Source organism: Globicephala melas, chromosome 6 (assembly GCF_963455315.2).
Source record: "Globicephala melas chromosome 6, mGloMel1.2, whole genome shotgun sequence".
Classification (NCBI taxonomy): Eukaryota; Metazoa; Chordata; class Mammalia; order Artiodactyla; family Delphinidae; genus Globicephala; species Globicephala melas.
Window position 1 is genome coordinate 20,208,528 of NC_083319.1, and position 21,090 is coordinate 20,229,617.

General features: G+C 54.3%; 1 protein-coding gene across 1 annotated transcript; it reads left to right on the forward strand.

The window, feature by feature from the left end:
• Positions 1-2,795: 2,795 nt before the first annotated feature.
• On the forward strand, positions 2,796-10,287 carry KIF12 (kinesin family member 12). The gene is made up of 18 exons (XM_060299936.1): positions 2,796-2,959; positions 3,030-3,095; positions 3,194-3,550; positions 3,644-3,719; positions 4,086-4,220; positions 4,395-4,530; positions 5,284-5,375; positions 5,553-5,703; positions 6,392-6,510; positions 6,593-6,697; positions 7,257-7,359; positions 7,442-7,532; positions 7,718-7,804; positions 8,634-8,724; positions 8,796-8,900; positions 9,533-9,633; positions 9,730-9,848; positions 10,178-10,287. Exons 1-18 carry the CDS (start codon positions 2,796-2,798, stop codon positions 10,285-10,287), a joined length of 2,208 nt encoding a protein of 735 aa, XP_060155919.1.
• The last annotated feature ends 10,803 nt before the right edge of the window (positions 10,288-21,090 follow it).

Here is a 21,090-nt window from a genome sequence, read left to right on the forward strand (position 1 = left end):
TGTACATGCCTTCTCTCTATCCCTCCCTCAACCACAGGAGTCCCACTGCTCCCTAGGAAAAGGGGCGGTCTGGAAGTGGAGGACAAGCTCAAAACAGGGTGACGAGGGGAGGTGGACACAGAGGGACTCAGTCCCAGCTGTGGGAACAGGCAGCATCAGGGTCAATGAGGGGCTTGGGGCCCAGGTACTGCATCTTGAATTTTCTCAAGTGAATAAACACAGACTACATACAATGGTAACAAAGATGATGGTGGTGGAGACGGTGGTTGCAGTGACTAATGATTATGGGCACTGCTGGTTATTGGCAGTGCTGATTACGCGCACTGCTGGTAGGTATTGGTGATGGGGTGATGGTGGCAGTCATGATGACAAAGACAGAGGTAGAAATAGTGGTAGCGGTGATGGAGGTGGTGGTTAAAATGACTGTAAAGCTACACAGAATGTTCTTGTATATGTCCTTAGGCGGAAGTATGCACTCATTTCTATTGGGCACAGACCTAGGAGTGGAATTGCTGGGTCATAGGACAGGTATATGTTGAGCTTTAGTAGATGTTGCCAAACAGTTTTCCAAACAATGGTCGTATTTACACTTGTCATGTGTAAGTTCCTGGTGCTCCACAACCCCACAAACACTTAGCGTTGTCTGTTTTGTTCCCTAGAGTATCTCAAATGCCTGGAAGCCTGGCATAGAGAGGAGGCTTAATGAAAATCTGCTGCATGAATGCTCCACGTGAGGGTGGCAGATGTTCACATTTACCATGAGAGACCAGAACCAGAACTTTGCTCCTGCTTGTAGACACCCAGTGACGGCCACATTCGGATCCAGGTTGGGAGCCTGGTGTAAACGTCCTGATCAAACAGCTCGTCACACCCCAGGTGCACATGTCCCTTGTCTCTGCACTTGTCTCAAAATCCCTTCAGTGTGGCTCCCCTCACTCCAGTTTGAGGAGGAACAGCAATCTGATGAAACCCATGCACACTAAGATGTGAGTGACTCATAGACCTTAACCCTCGTTCACTTACTGGGTTTACGACATGAAAAAAAGTCAACCTGCCACAGCAGACAGCAAAGAACTTAGAGTTCCTGGTTTTGGATTTAAACTCTCTCAGTTGGGCCACTTACAGCTATTTTCTCCTTAGACAACTTCCCCTGCCTATCTCTATGTTCCTGTTATGTTTTATTCTGTTTTCATTTGAAAAACAGCAATGGTAATTCTTGTCCTATCCACCTCAAGGATTCAAAAAATATAATAGATTAAGGAACTTCAGAGTTGAAAAGACTCTTGGAGATCATCTAGGGATTTTTATTTTTGCTTTTAAATAATTCTTTACAATATATGAATCACTTTCAATTATAGTTTCACTGAAATCACAGAACTATATAAAATAAGGGCAGGATCATTAATCTCTTTTCATAGGAAGGAAACAGGCTAAAAGGGGAAAGGACTTGCCCAGGGCTCTGCGGTTTGTTAGTGGCAGAGCTGGAGGCGGCTCTTTGCTCTACCTAATTCTCCCTGCAGATCTAGCTAGAAGGCCCTATAAAACCAAAAGGTCAAAAAAAAAAAAACAAACAAACAAAAAAAAAACCAAAAGGTCAACTGGGCTCTTGCTTGCATGCCTCCAGTGCATGGGGAACTCACTGCCACCCAAGATAAATCATTTGCTACTTGGGTGGCTCTGATAGTTGGCTGTCATTTGTGGTGGTATAGAGCGTGTTTCGTCAAGAGGGGGTGATTATTAGAGCTTTCATTCTAATGTTTCTTTGAAGGAAGAGGAATTTACAGAAATATTCAGAGAACATGCAGAGATAGCCAGAATGGCAATAATTATAACAATCGATACCTACTGATGGTGTCACTTCCCTGTTGGTAACCCTTCATGGGCTTCCTGATTCTCTGAGGAATGCGTCCAGATTCTTTGATGTGCCTTTCGTGAGCTGAGTCCAGCCTCAAACCAGCTCTCAATGCCGCACACATCTCCCCACCCCATCCTGGCCTTCCTGCAGGATATGCTCCCTCTGCCTGGAACACACTCACCCACCACTCTCACCTCCCTGCTCCTACAGGCCTCTGAATCCCACCCCCTCCTCCAAACCCCTGCACATCAGATTGCACTTACCTGTCTCCGTAGCGCGACTATGAGCTTGGAAGGGGCAGGATCTGCATGTGATTCCTCCACCCGGTGCCCTGCATGAAGAATGGCACTGAATGGGTGATTGCCCCGGCCCAGCATGTTCACAGACGTCTCTGCTGCTCTCATCAGCCAGGCCAGGAGAGAGTTAAACAACCTCCCTGGCCTTGGATCAGCTCTGGCATTGGAGAGGCAGGTGGCCCAAAGTTTAACCAGATGCTTCAGAGCCTGTTGTCAGCTCAGCTCAAGGAATTCAGTCCAGCCACATCTTCCTGGTACTGAGACCTGGGCCCCTCCCACCCCTCTAGACCCCTTTCCCCTCCTGGGGCTCTGAGCTAGAGGAAGCTGGAACTGCTGGGGAGGGGTAAGGTGGGGAGGAAGATTACAAAACTGGAGGAGTAGGCAGAGAAAGTAGGAAGAGCCTGGTCCATGCTCTGCCCAGACTTGCTGTGTGGCCCTGGCTGAGTCCTTCCCATCCCGGCCTCAGTTTCCCCATCTGTGCACAGAGGAGGCTGGTCTGGGTGGTCCCTCCTGATGGGACTGGCCAAGGGCAAGTGATCCTCAGACTCCAGAGTCCCCTAGCTACAGACTCTCTCCACCACAGAGGTGGCTGTGGGTAAATCTTTAACTAGCTAGCCCTGGGTAGGCCCAGCCTTTCCGGATGGATGGCTCCCTGGGAAGGGGGGGATGAGGGTGGAGGATGTAAGGTGTGTATAGCCAGTCCCAGTGTGGTGAAGGGGGAGGGTACTGGGGAGGGAAAAGAACGAGACTCAGGCGGAGCTAACCCGTGTGCAAAGCAGAACATGGAGGAACGCGGGTCCCCCGACGGGTAAGTACAGATTTAGGGAGGTTCAAGGAGCCGCTGGCGCAGGGATGGTTAACTCGCGTTGCTGCCACAGGGACCCCGCGCGGAACCTGGAGCAGGGACCAGAGGGGCCAGAAACGCCCATCCAGGTGGTGCTCAGGTGGGTATAGGTTGGCTAGGAGGGGTCCAAGCGAGGAAGGCACTGACGGAGATTTCAGGATGGACCATCCACCCCCTCCCTGCCTCTTCGGACCACAGGGTGCGTCCCATGAGCGCGGCGGAGCTGCGTCGAGGGGAGCAGAGCGTGCTGCACTGCTCAGGGACCCGGACTCTGCAGGTGAGGACCTCCCACGCACTCCCCCAAAAACACCTACCGGGAAGATGCCAGGTCCCTCCAGGCCAATTTCCCCCAGGCCCCGCACTCCCCCAGGTGAGCCCCGCCCTCCCCAGAGTGCCCCGCCCCCTTCTCCACGGCCCCCTCTCCCAGGTGAGCCCCCCAGGCGGGGGCCCCGACGTGGCATTCCGCTTCGGCGCAGTGCTGGACGGGGCGCGCACGCAAGAAGACGTGTTCCGGGCCTGCGGCGTGCGGCGCCTGGGCGACCTGGCGCTGCGTGGGTGAGTGAGGCCTGGTGACGCCCCGCCCCCACACGGCCCCGCCCCCCGCCCCCCACCCCTCCCTGGGTACAGCCACACCCCTGCGGCCCGCAGCTTCTCCTGCACCGTCTTCGCCTTCGGCCAGACCGGCTCTGGGAAGACCTACACCCTGACCGGACCTCCTCCCCAGGTGGGCCGATCGCATTCGGAGCCCGCAGGGGTCAGGGGTCGGTGGGCGAGAAGCCCTGGGGAGCCGCAGGCAGCGCAGACTCCCAGAGGGGAGCGACGTGGACGATGGGGCCCAGCCCCATTTATTTGCAGACAAGGAAACTGAGGATCAGGGAGGTGAAGGGACTTGGCCAGTCTAGAGCACCTGGGTTCAAATTGTGTCCCCTTTATTTACTAGCTCTCAGTTTCTTCATCTGTAAAATGGAAGTGATAGTACTGACTGAGAATTAAATGTGATGTTGTATGGGAATTGGGCACAGTGCTCTACAAAGGGTAATTATAACTGCGGCGGTGGTGGTAAGCCAGCCCCAGCTGTTTCTTCCCCCAGGGGGAGGGCGTGCCCGTACCCCCCAGCCTGGCCGGCATCACGCAGAGGACCTTCGCCTGGCTGTTGGACCGCGTGCAGCACCTCGGTGCCCCTGTCACTCTCCATGCCTCCTATCTGGAGATCTACAATGAGCAGGTGGGGGACTGAGAAGGCTAGAAAGACAGCCCACAAGGAAAAGGAGGCATTTCTTTCCAAGGAGGCTGGGTCAAGGGGCAGAATAGATGGGGGACTGTCGACCATGAGGTCTCGGGGTGGATGAAGCAAGAACTCAGAGAGGCCCCTCCCTCACCCTCCACCCTCCACTCTCAGGTCCGAGACTTGCTGAGCCTAGGGGCTCCCCGGCCCCTCCCTGTTCGCTGGAACAAGACGCGGGGCTTCTACGTGGAGCATCTGCGGGTGGTGGAGTTTGGGAGTCTGGGGGCCCTGATGGAACTTCTGCAAATGGGTGCGTGCTTTTTCAGGGGAGCTTTGGGGTACGAGAGATGCCCTCGGGGCCCCAGCCTGGAGCTGTGGGTTCAGAGATGACCCTTGGGGGAGAAAAGAGCCAGCAAACCAACAATTCAGATACAGCCCAAGAATGTCCCTCACCCCTACCCCCCAGGCCTCCTGATTTTGCCTTCCAGACTCTTCCCACCCTCCTCTCCAGCCCTAGGCTTCTGCCTCAGTCAGGCCTCATTTTTCCCCCCTGGAAGGGTCTCCTCCTTTCAGTCCATGCTTCTCCATGTAGCAAACCACATCCCGCTTCCCTTCCAGACCTTTCCAGTGCCACGAGACTAAAGGCCATACCTCCTAGCCTAGCCTAAAGGCCCTTCAGTTCCACTCTCATCCATCCATTCATCAGATTTTTATTGAGCACCTACTGTGGCCGGCATCAGGGACACTGAGACCCTGGGCTCGGGCCGAGCATTGTGCCGTGCCTCCCAGCTGACCTCTTTGTCTGAGTTTCTCTCCGTCCACACAGCAGTGGGAGAGATGTTGATAAAATGTGAATCAGACTGACATTCTTCCACTCAGTTCTCTCCAGCCCCCTTTCACTGATCTGTGCTAGAGCCCGACCCAGCACCCATCATTCTACTCTCCTGCCTCTGTGCCTTTGCACTGGTTGGGCCCTCTACCAGGATGCCTTTTCTCCTTTTTCTTTGTTGGTGACCACTTGCTCTTCCTACCACGTCCAGCTCCATATGTTTTTCCCCTCTAGGTCTTAGCCGTAGAAGGAGCTCAGCTCACACCATGAACCAGGCCTCCAGCCGAAGCCATGCCCTGCTCACACTATACATCAGCCACCAAACTGTGAGTGCCCCAGCTTGGGAAAGAGCTGGCCCAGGGCCACCCAGCAAGGGTCTGCCTCTGGCTGCATAAAACAACTTGGGCATTCACAGGAGGTCATGGTGAAAACCCTCGGCCTTGTGGCTTTGATGGGGACAGCCCCGCCCACGTCCCCATCAAGCCCTGCTCCCCCAACCCCAGCAGATGCCTCCTGTGGATCCCGGGGAACCCCCTGCCGGGGGGAAGCTGTGCTTTGTAGACCTGGCTGGCAGTGAGAAGGTGGCGGCCACAGGATCCCGTGGGGAGCTGATGACCGAGGCCAACAGCATCAACCGCAGCCTGCTGGCCCTGGGTAAGATCTGGGGCCAGCTGGACTGACTTCCTGAATCCCTCCTCTGTGCCTTACCCATAGCTGTCCGCAGTGAGGGAAACCAGAGGAGTTGCAGGGCATGGAGGAGAGTTAAAGAGCTGTGATTCAGAAGCCACAGGCCTCCCTCCGGCCTCGGCTGGCTGTTGTCTCATGCTTTTTCCCTCTTAGAACTTTGTTTATAGATCTATAAATACTGAGGATACAGTTACATTCTAACTGAGGAGGTAGAAACACTCAAGTGCAGAGTGTGAGCCCTCAGACATTCAACCTGTCCCTTGCTGCATTTGGGAAGACTGAGGCCCAGTGAGGGGAAGGGCACTAACATGTCTTCCCTCTTCCCCATCCCCCAGGTCATTGGGCCTTGAGGTCCTTAACAGCTGGGGCCTTGGCCTTCCTCTGTGCATGCATGGGGAGACGCATAGGGAATGCCTCTTCATTTGATTTATTTGTCAGACATTTCCTGAGCCCCTGCCAGGTGCCAGGCCCTTCAGTGGGCCCTGGGGATCAGGGATGGAGCCCCGTCTGGTGGCAGAAGCCAGTCTGAATGGGTAATGAGATCACGTGGAAAGAGATATCTTAGAGACCTACAAGCCTGGGTGGAGATCCTGGCTCTGCAGAGTACCCGCTGGGTGGCCTTGGACATGAAGGTAACCTTGCCTTCCCCACCCAGGTCACTGCATCTCCCTGCTGCTGGACCCACAGCGGAAGCAGAACCACATCCCCTTCCGGGACAGCAAGCTCACCAAGCTGCTGGCGGACTCGCTGGGGGGGCGTGGGGTGACCCTCATGGTACCTAAGGGGGACTGGCGGGGAGGGCTGGGTCCTGAGGGAGGGCTCCCAGAGAGGAACACTCAGGGGCTGTCCTCCCCAGGTGGCCTGCGTGTCCCCCTCAGCCCAGTGCCTTCCCGAAACCCTCAGCACCCTGCGATATGCAAGCCGAGCTCAGCGGATCACCACTCGGCCCCAGGCCCCCAAGGTGAGTGGAGAGACCCAGGCAGAGGGCTGGGCAGGGCAGAGGGTGGGGGATCAGGCAATAGCTGGGGACTGAGTTGGTGTCCCGTTGAAGTCTGGGACTGAGTCAGGGTTGGGATTAGAGTCGGAATCTTGATGATGGGGTTATGGTTGGGGGGGGCGGGTGCGGGTCACAGTCAGGGTTATGGAGGGTCTAGGGTGGGAGTCTGATGAGGAACATGATTCAGGGTCTGGCCAACATCCGAGCTGGTATCATGATAAGTCTGAGTTAAGTTGGAGTCTGACGTGGGGTCTTATTTGGGGTCAGAATCCGGGCCAAGGTTTGAACAGAGCTGAGTCTGGGGCTGGACAGGGAGTGGGGTGTAGCTTCGAGCGGGCCCTCCAGGCGCTTCCATGCTGTTAGGACAAGGTGCCGCCTCCAGATGGACGCAGCCTTGGGCCAGGATTCAAGGCTGACGAGTGGGGCATGGGCTGGATTTTAAGCTCCACTCAGTCTGCAACCCCAGAGCCCTTGTGCAGTGTGAAATGTTTACAACCACAACTCTGGGTCTGTTTCTCTGCAGTCCCCTGGGGCAAAGCCACCCCAGCATTTGGAGACTGAGCTATTGCAGCTCCAGGAGGAGAACCATCGCCTGCGGTCCCAACTGGGCCAAATGGACCCCAAAGGTATGAGCTCCCTGGGGGTGGAGTGAGATGAGGATAGGGTCTGGGGCTCCTGGGGCTCCAGCTACCTCCCTCTTCCCTGCAGCCTCTGGACTCACTGCGGCCCGGGTGTCCTGGGCTCAGCGGAACCTCTACGGGATGCTGCAGGAGTTCATGCTGGAGAACGAGAGGCTCAGGTAGGGCCCTGCCCCCGCCCGTGCCCCGCCCCTCACTGCTGGGCTTCCTCCTTTCCCTGGTCCCTGGCTCCCCTTCTGTCCCCACCTGCCTCCTGGGGCTCCTACTGTGCTGCAGTGAAGAGAGGCTGACTGATACCCCCGCCAGCCCTGCCTCCTGTCATGGTCCCGGGGCCTGCTCTTCCTAGGAAAGAGAAGAGGCAGCTGCAGAGCAGCCGGGACCTGGCCCAAGATGAGCAGCGCATCCTAGCTCAGCAGGTCCACGAGCTGGAGAGGTGAGCGCGGCCAGAGACAAGCCTTTGGATGGAGGGCAGGTGGGAAAGGGGTGGCTCAGTGAAACGGCTAGGTCTGATCTCTGGATCCAGACCCCCTGGGTTCTGATTCCAGCTCTGCCACCAGCTGTGTGGCCTTGGGTGAGTCATTTAGCCTCTCACTGCCTGGGTTTCCTCTTCTGTAAAATAGGAATGATATAGTACTTGCCTTCCAGGGTTTTTGGGGGGTTTTTTATAAATGTTTTTTTCGGGGCACGAACCCGTGTCCCCTGCATCGGCAGGTGGACTCTCAACCACTGCGCCACCAGGGAAGCCCTATAAATTTATTTATTTATTTATTTTGGGCTGCGTTGGGTCTTTGTTGCTGCGTGCGGTTTTTCCCTCGTTGTGTTGAGCGGGGGCTACTCTTTGTTGCGGTGCGCGGGCTTCTCACTGCAGTGGCTTCTCTTGTTGCGGAGCACGGGCTGTAGGCACACGGGCTTCAGTAGTTGTAGCACGTGGGCTCAGTATTGTGGCTCGCGGGCTCTAGAGCACAGGCTTAGTCTCTGTGACTCACGGGTTTAGTTGCTCCACGGCATGTGGGATCTTCCCGGACCAGGGATCGAACCCGTGTCCCCTGCATTGGCAGGTGGATTCTTAACCCCTGCACCACCAGGGAGGTCCTCCAGGGTTGTCTTAAAGATCAGATTGAATAAGTTCATATGTAAAGCATTGAGAACAGTGCCTGCATATAGTAAGCACTCCATGAGTGTTTGTTAAAAGCAGGACGTTGGTGCCAGCCTGCTGGTAGCATTGAGGACTACAGACAGACAGACCCCACTGTTCTTTCCAGGCGCCTCCTCTCTGCCTGCTACCTTCACCAGCCGGGCCCTGGCCCAGCCCCACCGTGTCCCTGTGTGATGGTGCCACCTCCCCCCTGCCACGTGAGTCTCTGCCCAGCCCGGAGAGGGGAGGAGCAGGAATGTCACAGAGCCCCTGACTCAGCCTCTTGCAGGCCCTGCCGCCTCTCTGCCCCTGCCCCTGCTGCCACCTCTGCCCCCTGTGCCAAGCGCCACTGGCCCTCTGGGCCTGCCCACGGAGGGAGCTCCACCTGCCCCAGGTAGGAAAGGCCGAGGTGGGGGGAGGGAAGGCTGGCAATCTGGAGACCTGGATCTAGGGAGTCTGCAGTCTGGAAAGCTCCAGAACTCCGGGGACTCTGATGTGCCGGGCTGGGTCATAGTGGGGAGTGGCTGGCTTTGGGTTCTCTCTGCCCAGGGTTCAAAACAGCTACTTACTCTCCTGCCCCTTCTCCCCATCCTACCTTCTTTCGGGAACGTGCTCCGCTGTTTGCGTACTCATTCATTCACTTAACATGTTACTCATTTATGCATTTACTTAATGAATGAGTTAATGGATGCATTTACTTAGTGAATGAGTGTTCACTTCCTCATTCAATAACCCTCCTTAAGCTCCTTGCTTCGTGGCAGCCCCTGTTCTGGGCACTGAGGATTCACAGACCTGACATGGTTCCTGCCCTCATGGAGTTCCTTGTCTCCAGAGAGGACATCACAAGGGCCACGCACTGCCCACAGAAAAAGTGACCATGACCCCACCCCTTTATGCCCACCTGACATTCTTAGTGCCCCATGGGGCAGATACGGCAGGGATGGTGGCGACATGGTCGGCGCCAGGGAAGTGGGGCACAGAAGCAGGGCTGGGGTCACCCAGTTTGGGCTCTGGTCTTGCCTGCAGGTGTTTGGCTCTAAGGCCCCAGCTGACATGCCCCTGTCTGCCCGGCCCCCACCCTGGGTGCCCCCATGTAGCCCTGGCTCTGCCAAGTGCTCAAGAGAGAGGTGGGTCCAGCTCTGGGGCACTGGGGGGTGGGGGTGGGGGAGGAGGCCCGGGAACGCGAAGGCTCGCTTCCCACCACCCAACCCACCCTGGCCCAGGAGTCACAGCGACTGGATTCAGACCCAGGTCCTGGCAGAAATGCTGACCAAGGAGGAAGTGGTACCCTCTGCACCTCCCCTGCCCATGGGGCCCCTGAACACATCGCCAGTGCTTAGAGGTGAAGAAAGGAGCAGGGGAAGGGCTGCCAGTGTTTTCTGTCATCTTGGGCCAGAACCCACCTTCTCCAAACCTTAGTCCTCCCATTTCTGAAATAGGGGGCATATTAAGAGGTGAGAGTTCTAAGATCTTTCTATTTCTGGAACTTAGAATTCTCTTCCTAGGGCCACCTGCACTCCCAGATGTATGCTGGAGCCCATGGGGTACATGGCAGGGGGAGGGGAGTGGGTACCACCTGAGGTTTCCCCAGAGGATGTTGGGACCCTGATGGGCCTGGATGAGGCAGGGTCCAAGGGAGTGCTGGCCTCAAGTCTCACCGTTGTCCCTCAGGTGGGGCTGCAGTTCCAAACCTGGCCCGGAGACTGGAGGCCCTCAAAGACCAAATCGGCAGCTCCCTTGGACGTGGCCGGAGCCAGCCACCCCCCAGTGAAGGCACTTGAAGCCCCAGGCCGGAGCCAGTCACCCCCAGCGAAGGCAGTGGAAGCCCCAGCCGGGTCCTCCCTTCACGCTGAGGGCAAAGTGCGAACCCAGGAGACCACCACGTGACCTAGAGCTGTGCTCTGCACTCCTGGGCCTCAGTCTCCCCATCTGTTAAATGGGTTATTGCAGCTGCTGCTCCAGTTTGCAGCTGGGCTGGGCGGAAGGCAGTTCCTGAGGCATGGGGGTGGGGGCTGATGGGGCAGTCTGGGGAAGCAAAGGGAGGGTGCCAGCCTAGACCAGGAGAAATGAGACCGGATTCAGGAGAAACCAGGTAGCAGTGGTGAAATAAATGAATAAAGAGAGGCATCCCCTCTAAGTCTGGTTGGTCCTGTCCTCTGACTTGCCCTTGAGGGAATCCCAGAGAGACCGGGGGGGTTTGGGGGGTTCTGAGGAAGAGAAGGCAAGGACTCCTGGCAGAGGTGTGTGTCCCCTTGCCCTCTGATGAGGAATATTTCAGGTTCCCATTTCCTTTCATGTATTATACAAGTTTTCATTGAGCAACTACTCTATGCCGCTGGGCAGGCACGGGGAAATTGAATGGTGAGCATCTCCATGGAGGAGGCCTGGGGGAAACTGATTTGGCCTTGAGCTGGGGCAGGTGGTGGACCGAGGGGCTCACACTCTCTGTCCCAGCTGCATGTGTCCTGGTGCTGGAGGGATCATGAAGCCTGAATTCTGATGCCGCAGATCGGTTCTGAGACCCTGGGCAAGCCCTGCATCCTCCCTGGACCACTTTCTGGTTTTCAGTCCATTAGACATGGCTTCCTGTCCTGTTGATCTCTAAATAAGGGTCAAGGAGGTTATGAATATCATGATTCCCAGCACAGTGCCCAATAGGATGCAGTGGGTCTGCAATCAGGGGTAACTCCAGATGTGACATGAGAAACTGGGGGTGCGCGTGGGAGGACCTCAATGCAGAAAGAGCCATGAGGCTAACCTAACTCTCACATTTTATAGTTAGGGAAACTGAGACCCACATGGCTCATTCCTTTGTTTGTTCATACATTCACTCATTCATTCAGCAGACACCACTGGCAACAACTGTAAATCAAGGTGGCAAAGAAGACAGACAAGGGACAAGCTGGCTTTGCCTGGGGAGCTCACAGTCTGGTGGGGGACAGACAGACAGACACTTACAACCTCACACATGTGCTTTGATGGGGGAATCCCAGGGCAGTGGAGGCACAGAGGGTCACCCAATCAGAAATTGTCAGGGAAGGTTTGCCAAAGAGAGCCATGATTAAGTTTCAGAGGGTGAACAGCATTTGGCCCAGGGCAGGTGGAGGGGCTGCAGAGGCAAAGGCTCAGAGTTCCAAAGGTTGCCTGGACCACGAAGTGCATGGCCTTGTCTGCCACATCGGGAGTTGGGGTTCGTCCCGAGGATGGCAGGGAACCACAGAAGAGTCTTAAGGAGTCACCAGCTTAGGTCTGCATTTAGGTCACACTGGCCACTGTGGCAGTTGGACTAACTGGTAAGGATGAGCTGGAGGTGGAAGACCAATGAAATGATCAGTGCAGAGAGAGGTGAGATGCCCCAACCAGTGGTACCTGAGCCAGCCTCAGGCTGGGTATCCCCTGAGACCTAGGCGCTGGGCACTGGGCTCAGGCAAGACCCCAGGCGGGGACCCCTCACTACGGGCTTGGGGAGCACTGGGGAAGGGGCAGGCGGAGGCCGGAGGACAAGCCAGGGAGCCGCTGGGGAGAATCAGGGCGCCTGGGGATGCGCCCGGGGAGGGGTTGCATCCATCATCTGGAACAGTGCTTGGACCTGCCCACAGGCCTGGCCTGAGAAAATCAACTCCGACTGCCCCCACCCCACTCCCCAGTGCCAGACCAAGCAAGAAAAGACCCAACACTCTTTTACCCACCGCTGTGGAAACTAGCCCAGGGAATGTTCCCTAATTATGCCCTATTTTCCCGGGGGAAGTAAGTAAGGACCCAAAGATAAAAGCAAGGTGTCTACAGGCTACACTTGAGTGTGCAGTGTGACCTGGGGCAGGCTCCTGGGACTCTCGGAGGCTTCCCCACTCCCAGGGCCCTGACTCCTGAGCCCCTCTCTGCAGAGCTGGGCCCTGAAGCTGGGTGTGTCAGGGTCATCCCTGGCTGGAGCCCCCAGTGGCCACGGATTGAAAGGCAAGACCTGTGACTGTGAATAGAGGTGTTTGTAGAAGGCTGGAGTCCATGGAGGCAGAACCCAGGGTGGTGGGGTGACAGCCAGACACCACAGGCACCGGGCCAGGCAGGGTGGGCGGGTTCAGTCCGTAGACGGAATGACACAAGTTCAAGTCTCAACATCATCACTTACCACGAGTGATCCTGGGCAGGTGACTTAACTGCGCTGGCCCGAGTCACCTCATCTGCAGAATAGATACATGAATAGTAGCCCCTCATGGGACAGTCATGAGGATTAAATCCACTGACATTTGGAAAGATTTTAGCACGAGGCTTCGCCTGTTGCGGGTAATTTAGCCAAAAGCAGCTTTTAGTCGACGTGACAGTTTGACAGAATTGACAATCTGGGTTCCGAAACAATTTGCTCAACAATTATTTAGTTGAGAAACAACTGTGGGCCAGCACTGAACAAAGCATAGGAAGCCTTACCCTCAACACAGACAAGAAACAAGACATTGGGCAAAACACATGGGAAGTCAGATAGTGATAAATGCCATGGAGCAAAACAGAGCAGGAGGTCCATCTGTCAGGGCGGGTGCAGTTCTATATAGGGGGGTTAGGAAAGGTCTCACGCAGGGGACATTTGTGCAGAGACCTGAAGGGTAGAAGGAGGGCAAGCCGGACTAATGCCGTAAAGCCACTTTTTTCTACTCTAGGTGCTTTTGATGTTACATCAGCCTGTGTGGCTCGGCAGGTTTGAGCCTGGGCTCCTCCGTTCCCCAGAGGCCTTTTCTCACTCTAATGTGGCCCTGCTTGCTGGGAGGTCTCTAGCCTCAGGCAGAGGAGGCCCCTAGCACTGAGCGTGAAAGCTTTCCTTGGCTGCCTTGGGAAGAATGGACAGGGAACACCCAGGGGGACCTTGGCTGTTGCCGGTTCATTCTTGTTTGAACGATTCCTTCTCCCACTGGAGCCACTGGAAAACGATTTTCCGGTTTCCTGGGTCCAGCTCAGCAAAATCCCTACTTACTTTCCCAGAGATAGATTCAGGACTCAAGGTGATTAGTCCCCACTACCCCCATCACATGAACCATGCGTCCATCTCCCAATCGGCATCCTTACTCAAGAACTGCAGCTTATCCAGAATCCCTAACCCTGGAGGAATTCCATCGGACCCCAGTAATGTATCAAGACTCTTCAAATCCTGTGCTTTTAACTGAGAGCAGTAGATTCCACAGGAAAGCTTTCTACAGAATGCCGGAATTGGAGGAATTTCTCCGGCCCCGTGAAATAGGGTAGTAGTTCTCCAGGACTGTCCAACTTTGAAGAGGAGCTCTGGTACATTAGAGTTGGGGGCAGCTCTTGGAAATCCTGAAGCACTGGAGGAATTTCCCAGAATTCCAAATCTCTAGCAGAGTTCTCTGAAATTGTAAACGTTTGCGTAGAAGTTGGGAGGGATTCTCCGGAGTCTTTGGCTGGGGGTGAGGACGGTCACCAGTGCTTGGAAGGCCATCATTAGTTTCCAGAATGCCGACAAGTCTAGAGATCAACCTAGGTGTCTGGAAGCCTGGCTGAGTTCTCCAGATCCTTGGGGACTCCGACTCTTAGCCAGTGCAGAATGGGGAGCATGGCTGAAAGCATTACGGTAGGACAAGAGAAGCTTCAGGAAAAGCACTCCTGTGGGTGCTTGTGTTTAAGAGGCTCTAAGGTCTCCTCTCGATGACCAACCCCAAGATAAACCCCGAGAAGTGGAGAGAACATAAAAGTTTATTCCAACCAAAGATGCAACTGCCCAGAACATCTTACCCACATCCCTCTGTCTGCTTCAGCCTTCTCTCGCATCCTGCTTTCTCCCTCTCTCTGCTTCAGCCTTCTCTCACATCCTGCTTTCTCTCACTCAAGGTCTTTCCTCCCTTTGTCTAATGACACATTTGCCCCAATTCATAGTTATTCAGTTTTGTGCACAACAGGTCGATTTCAGCCCCTTTGAGGGATATTTTGTGTCCTCTTACGTTTTCCATTGCCATCTCCTTGTTGAGCTTCCAAAGACTTGTCTTCCTTTATTTTAAGCAAACAAACGTGGCAGAGCGGGGTTGGGCAGGTGGGGGTGGTCTTGCTATGAAACAAGGAGCAGCAGCTACTGGAACTTGTAAACAAGTTGATGCTGTGGTTGGAGACCAGGACTGGCGTCAGGAGATCTGGGTTCTAAGCCTGCTCTGCAACAGACCTACAGGTCCCCTGGCCATCACTGACATCTGTACTTGCTGGCCAACAAAGAAAGATCTTTAATAGTTGGCCATAGGTGTCTTCCTCACGAACCTTCCTTCAGCCCCTGGCTCTGATCACACTATCTCTCACTCATCACACATGAAGGTCAGGCCTGGTCTACTAGGCATGAGGACACTGGCCTGAGCTTGAGCCACTGCTCTGTTCTCCAAGAGCTTCCAGCCAAGTGGGGGAAAAGAACAATCAAAGTGACAGTTGCTCTGCAATGGAATAAATAATAACAATCAACAAATTTATCTGTCGCCAAGCATCCTTCCAGCACTGGCCATGTAGTAATGCATTCATTTCTCATAACAACTCCGTGAAGTGGGTACTACTGTTATCCTCATGTTACGGTGAGGAAACCGAGACAAGAAGAGGCTCAGAATTTTCCCAAGGTCACACAGCTAGTAAGTGGCAAAAGTTGGATTTGTTATAAGGTGGTCTGGCTCTTGAATAGATGATTTCAACCATCATGCCAAGTGCCACACAGTAGGACCACAGAGGAAGGGAAAATAGAGGAGCAGTTTTTATCCAACCAGGAACCACTGAGCAGAATAGAGCAGCCTCCTTGGAGAAGTCAGTCTCCATCAAATCCCAGCACAGCCCAGCAAAGCCAGACCATACAGAGGTCTTTAGTGAGGCAGAGAAATGGACTTCCCAAGCTATTTTCCCCCATGTAAGAAACTTCACCACCTCCGAAGATAAAATAATTTTTCACAGACTACCCAATGAAGGAGGATTCTGTGCAGCCTAGCCAGAAACGAGAGAATTAGAAATGGACCCCTGAAGTCCCGCTTTTATGTGGTGCACAGGGCTCTGGGTGGTCTCCAGGCTATATAGAACCTTGTCAAACCCATCCTCTCAGCCTGTCTGCCCAGCTTATGGCTGTGGGAACCTGGGCAAGGTGGTTAACCTCTCTGAATCTCAGTCCCCCTCTATAAAGTGGGGATACGATTGGTTTACACGACGAGAAGTTAATGTGCTCATGGGGAATGATACGAGGATTAAAAGAGTGAAACTGTGTAGACGGTTTAGGACAGAGCCTGGCATGTGGTCAGTGCTATATACATACTGGTTGTTATTACTATTTTTATTACTAATGAATGCTTTCAGCACAAACATTCTACCAGTCCTGTTTTCCAGGAGAGGAATTGCATCAATATCTGGACTCTGGTTATACAGACTCATGAACTTGACATCCAGCTCTGCTGACTCCTTCCTGCAAGGTGCGCCTTCTAATACAGATTCTTCCAGGGAGAGAGTGGCCATTCAGGACTGGGTCACCCAGTGGAAAATCCAGGGAAGTGTTCCCACTGTCCTTCCAGGGAAGCTGACTGGGAGAGATTCATTTGTTTTCATCAAAGAAAGGCCAGTGGGACCTTCCAAGGAGTCTGGCTTGCCTCGTGATTTCAGAAAAGAGCTGTTTTAGTCCCTCCAAGGATATTGGGTGATGTCAACTCGGTCAGCCAGGAGTCGGGCAGGCCTCCTGAGGTCTTGCTTTAATGCAGGACAGATAAGACCAGTCTGCAAAGAGTAGGAAAACGCCTGTGTCCTCTTCCTGAATGCAGACAGGCCTTTGGAAGTTTATTCCTTCGGGAGCCCTTTCTTCTGGGGTACAAAGGGAGCCAGGCTCTGGGCCACAAGCTCTGTTCCAGGGGCAGCTGGATCTCAAGAACACTGAGCTCCAAAGTGTCTCACTTTCTGGGCTGCTTCTGCAGGCTAGGAGTCTAAATTGACAACATCTAAGGGCACCCTCCACCCTGGGCTATCATTTCTTATTTGCTGAGCTCTCTGCAAGCAGCAAGAACGTGACATGTTGCTCATCATTTAATTCTTCTACACCCCTATGAGCTCTTATTAACTCCATTTAACAGGGGAAGACTCAGGTTGAGAAAATTGAAGTCAATTAAGATCAAACAGGCAGGAAGGGGTTGCAGCCATGACTGGAACCCAGGACTGTCTGGGTGCAAAGTTCAGTTGCTCAACCATCACACTGCTGGACAAAGCCTTGGGGATCCTCCCAGCCACGATACACAGACTAATTCAAAGTCGGTGATGCAAGGGAACAGGTATCTTTGCCTTTTAAGTCGTGCCAATGAGTATCCCGGTCACTCGCTCATTTGCTCATTCATTGATCGTGATTCAAGGATTTGGCCATGGTGATTTCAATCTCCCAGTCTCCCTCAGCTGTCTTCTAGTTAGGTGGCCCTTTTTGGGGGTCTGACCTACATTCCCACTCACAGTTCTAAGTCAGTCAATTAGTATGTGGTTGTTGAGCACCTAAGTGCCCAGCACAGTGCTGGGAAAAAGGGAAGGGTCGGGTCTCATGGGAGAGACAGAGCACGCCCTTGGCCAGGGAAGGGAGAACCAGGCTCACTCCTGCTGTGAGGGGTCCAGTGAAGGGAGACACCCACCCCTCTGCTCCAGGTGTCTGAAAGAACACAGCCAAGGGCCCACTGTTTATCAGGGGACAAGGGGCTGGGAGGCCAGCAGAGTGACCTGGGTGTCAGGGAGACAGATCTGGGTTTGGAGCACTACTCACTGGCTGGGTGACCATTGACACTAGGTCACCTGATCTCTCAGTCTCAGTTTCCCTATCTGCAAAGTAGGACTAGTGTTGTAGTAAAATGATTGAACCTTAACGGGAGGATTCAGTAAGCCATGCTGTAGAGTGCTCAGCGTGGGGCCTGACACACAGTACGAACTTAATCAAGTGGTTATTCAGGTTATCACCGCCCTTGCTGTCTATAGCAGCGACTCCCAATTCTGGTTCATCAGGAGAACCGAATTCACTGGGCAGCGAACGATTTTTCAAAGGGCCCCATCTAAGCATCCAGCTCTGGGGATAGGCGAGGCAGAAGCTGAGTGTTTTACACTCACCAGGGGGGTGTAAGCAGGCTTGGGGCAAGGAAGGCTGGGTTCCAGCCCTGGTTCTACCACTTCCGTGGGCCTTTGCTCTAGGCCTCTGCCTCCTGCCTGTACGGAGGAATGGGGACAAACCCCAATGGTCTTTCTAGAACTTCTCTGCTGCCCTCTAGTGGCCACGGGATGCCCACACCTTCTTGCGTGTAATTTCTGCTGTGTAGGGAGCCCTTACCTGGTGCCACGCGCTGGGCTAAGTGCCTGTGACGACATCGATACCTCCGGCATGTACACTGGGGAGCACTTTCACAAATGTCCCTCCTCCAGTGCTTACTTCAGCCCTGTCACATGAGTTATTTTACCTTCATTTGGAGGCCCAGATGAGGAAGATGAGGCCAGGGAGGGATAGGACTGCCCCACAGTCACCCAGCAAGTCACGAGGACCGGAACTCAAGTCTCTGGGTGGCCTGGCTCTTTGGGACCGGGGTGGGGAGTGAGGAACAAAGCCTAGACAGAGCTGGGCAGTGAGAAGCACCCCTTCCCCATCACTGTCATGGCGTCTGGTTGCTACCGCCTCCAGCTTCCCCATGAAGGGATGGGGCTGCGGCTCTGAGTCTGAGGGAACTGGGCAGGGTCAGGCACTGGGGCGAGGCCCGCAGCTGGATGCCTCCTTGTGAGGAGGCGAGGTCTCCCGGCCACCCTCTTCCACCATGAGCAGAGGAAGGCCCCAACCTTGACCACGTCCACCCATGTCTTTGATGTCCCTGCTTGTCCAGTTGCTGGGTCCCAGTGTCGCGGCCCCTTCCTTCTTCCTGGCGAGTCTCTAGAGAGTTGCTTTCCTGGGCCTCCCACTTGCACAGCTTCCTCTCTCACCTCAGCCGATTTTAAAATCTGAAAGCACTTCTGTTTTTTTTTTTTTGCGGTACGTGGGCCTCTCACTGTTGTGGCCTCTCCCGTTGCGGAGCACAGGCTCTGGACGCACAGGCTCAGCGGCCATGGCTTATGGGCCCAGCTGCTCCGCGGCATGTGGGATCTTCCCGGACTGGGACACGAACCCGTGTCCCCTGCATCGGCAGGCGGACTCTCAACCACTGTGCCACCAGGGAAGCCCGGAAAGCACTTCTGAAAACTCTCTAGGGCTCCCCACATACTCCAGATAACAAGCAAGCCCCTTGACCTGGCGTCAGAGTCCTCCCTGCTGGACCTCAGCCACCTCCCCAGCCTGGCTTTCCCCACGTGTCTCTGTCTCCCAAGCTGCAGACCTATGGTTTTGCTTGTTTGCTTGTTTTTGCATTCCAAATACACTTCTCTCTGCATCTTCCTCCACTAAGCCTTCGCAGCTGCTGTTCCCTCTGTCTGGAACACCCTCTCCTCCTCCAACCCCACCCTTGCCCCACGCATGCGCTTTTGTCTGGCTAATTTCTACTACTCAGGTCAAAGTCTCTCCCCTGGCCTCTGCTGCTTCCCCCATCACTGCAGGGACCATCCTGTCTTTTTACCTTCTTCTCACTCCCCTGCCCCCCATCCTGGCAGGGAGAACTGGGGAGTCTGTCATGCTTTCCGTCCTACCCTCAGCACCGAGCATGGAGTGCATGTTTGGTGAATGAATGAGTGGATGAATAAATGATGGGGGAAAGCCTGGGCACTGGAGTCAGGCCTATTTGGCCCCCAACTTGGCCCCAAGCTGGGTGACCTTGAACAAGTCCCATTCCTTCTCTGAGCCCCAGAGTGTTCACCTGAAACAGGCCTCTATGCCTTCCTGCACACTGGGCACCTCTGAGGCTCAGAGGCCTCTTGCACAGGCAGGACCTCGCCTTCCCCTTGAAATGGTTCTGGGACCTGGCCAATTCCAGTGGACACTTGGACCCCTGGGTCCCCTAGGAGGACAGGGGCCCCAGAGCCTCGATCCTTCCACCCCGATGGCCAGAAGGGGAAGAGGGGTCAGCACCCCGGATCACTGCCGGCCTTCCATCCTTGGGCCCAGGGTTAATTTTTAAAAAGCAGCTCAAAGTCCAGGTGGGCTTTGGCAGAGTTTGCTCTCTCTGTTTGCTCTGGTTAATAATCTGAGGAGAGAAAACATCGCTGGAGGCGGGAGAAGAGATCAACATCCCGGGCCCATCCTCCGGGCCTCTTCCCCCCCCCCCACTGCATCCCCCCACCCCCAGGAGAGGCTGTGTGGCTGGATGAGCAATCCTATCCAAAGGAGGGATTCTTCTACACCCCCGTGGGCCTCCGGCTTCCCCTGGGGCCAATGGGCTTGACAACCCTAATAACGTAGACCCTCTATGAAGATCGGTCGAGCCATCATGGTACACTGCAGGCAACCTTAGAAGGGTGGCACTGCTCCTATTCATGATTCATTGTTATTTTTTCATTCTTATATCAGGTCTGGTCTCTCCAAAGACAGACCTCCTGAGACCATCATGCAGGTGAGGCAGTGGACTGTTTACAGAGCACTTTCACACACATCGCTCACTTGACCTCTTGGCAGACGCGTCAGGGATTGTTTTCTTCCATTTACAGGTGAGGAAAGTGGGCTTCAGAGAGGGAAGGCCATACCCAAAGTCATGCAGAGCGAGTCAAGCCTTCTGGCTGCCAGTTGTCTGCACCCCTCTTAATTCAGACTCTGCCTTCTTACTACCACCACGAACCAAAGCATAAAAGCCTGCGAAACTTGGTGAACAAGAGGGAAGATAAGTGTTTCAGAAATCTAAGCCAAGATACTTGCTATGATTAAATTTGTCATATGGCTTTGAGCTTCCTGACAGCCAAAGTGAAAAGGGAATGTCATCACTAGCCAAGCTGCCAGTGACAGAGCAGAGGAAACACATTCACTTATTATGACTAGAGACACACTTGTTCCTGATACTGGAAAGATGAATGTATTGACGACTCTTACAGAGGGACATGACTCACCAGTTGTTGGGGCAACTCTGTGGGGGAACTGCCGGATCCTCACATGAGCAGGGGTCTTTCTTGTGGACCTGCCTGTCTGAAGGGGTCATTCCCAGCTGTAGCAAGGAGGCTACTGTGTGTGTGGAATGTTCTGTGCCAAGGGCAGGGAGGAAATGAAGACAGAAGTTCTGACCACTGGAGAAGGGCTCTTCCTAGAGAGGGCCTGCAGTATCACTGGCAAGAGTTTGCTCTATGGAGACAAACAGACCTGGGTTTTTAAAAAATTCCCATTTAAATATTTTAATGCAATGGATACTGTCTAGTTTCCTAAGACTGCCATTAATGAACACCACAAACTGGGTGGTATAAAACAACAGAAATGTATTTTCCTCACAGTTCTGGAGGTTACAAGTCCAATACCAAGTTGTCAGGAGGGCCGCATTCTTCCAGGAGGTTCCAGGGGAAAATCCTTCCTAGCTTCTGCCAGCAGCCCTTGGCTTACTGCTGCCTCATTCCAAGCTCTGCCTCGGTCTTCGCGTGGCCGTCTTCCTTGTGTGTCTGTGTGTCTCTGTATCAAAATCTTACCCCCCCCCCAACTTTCTCTTATGAAGACATCAGTCCTTGGGTTT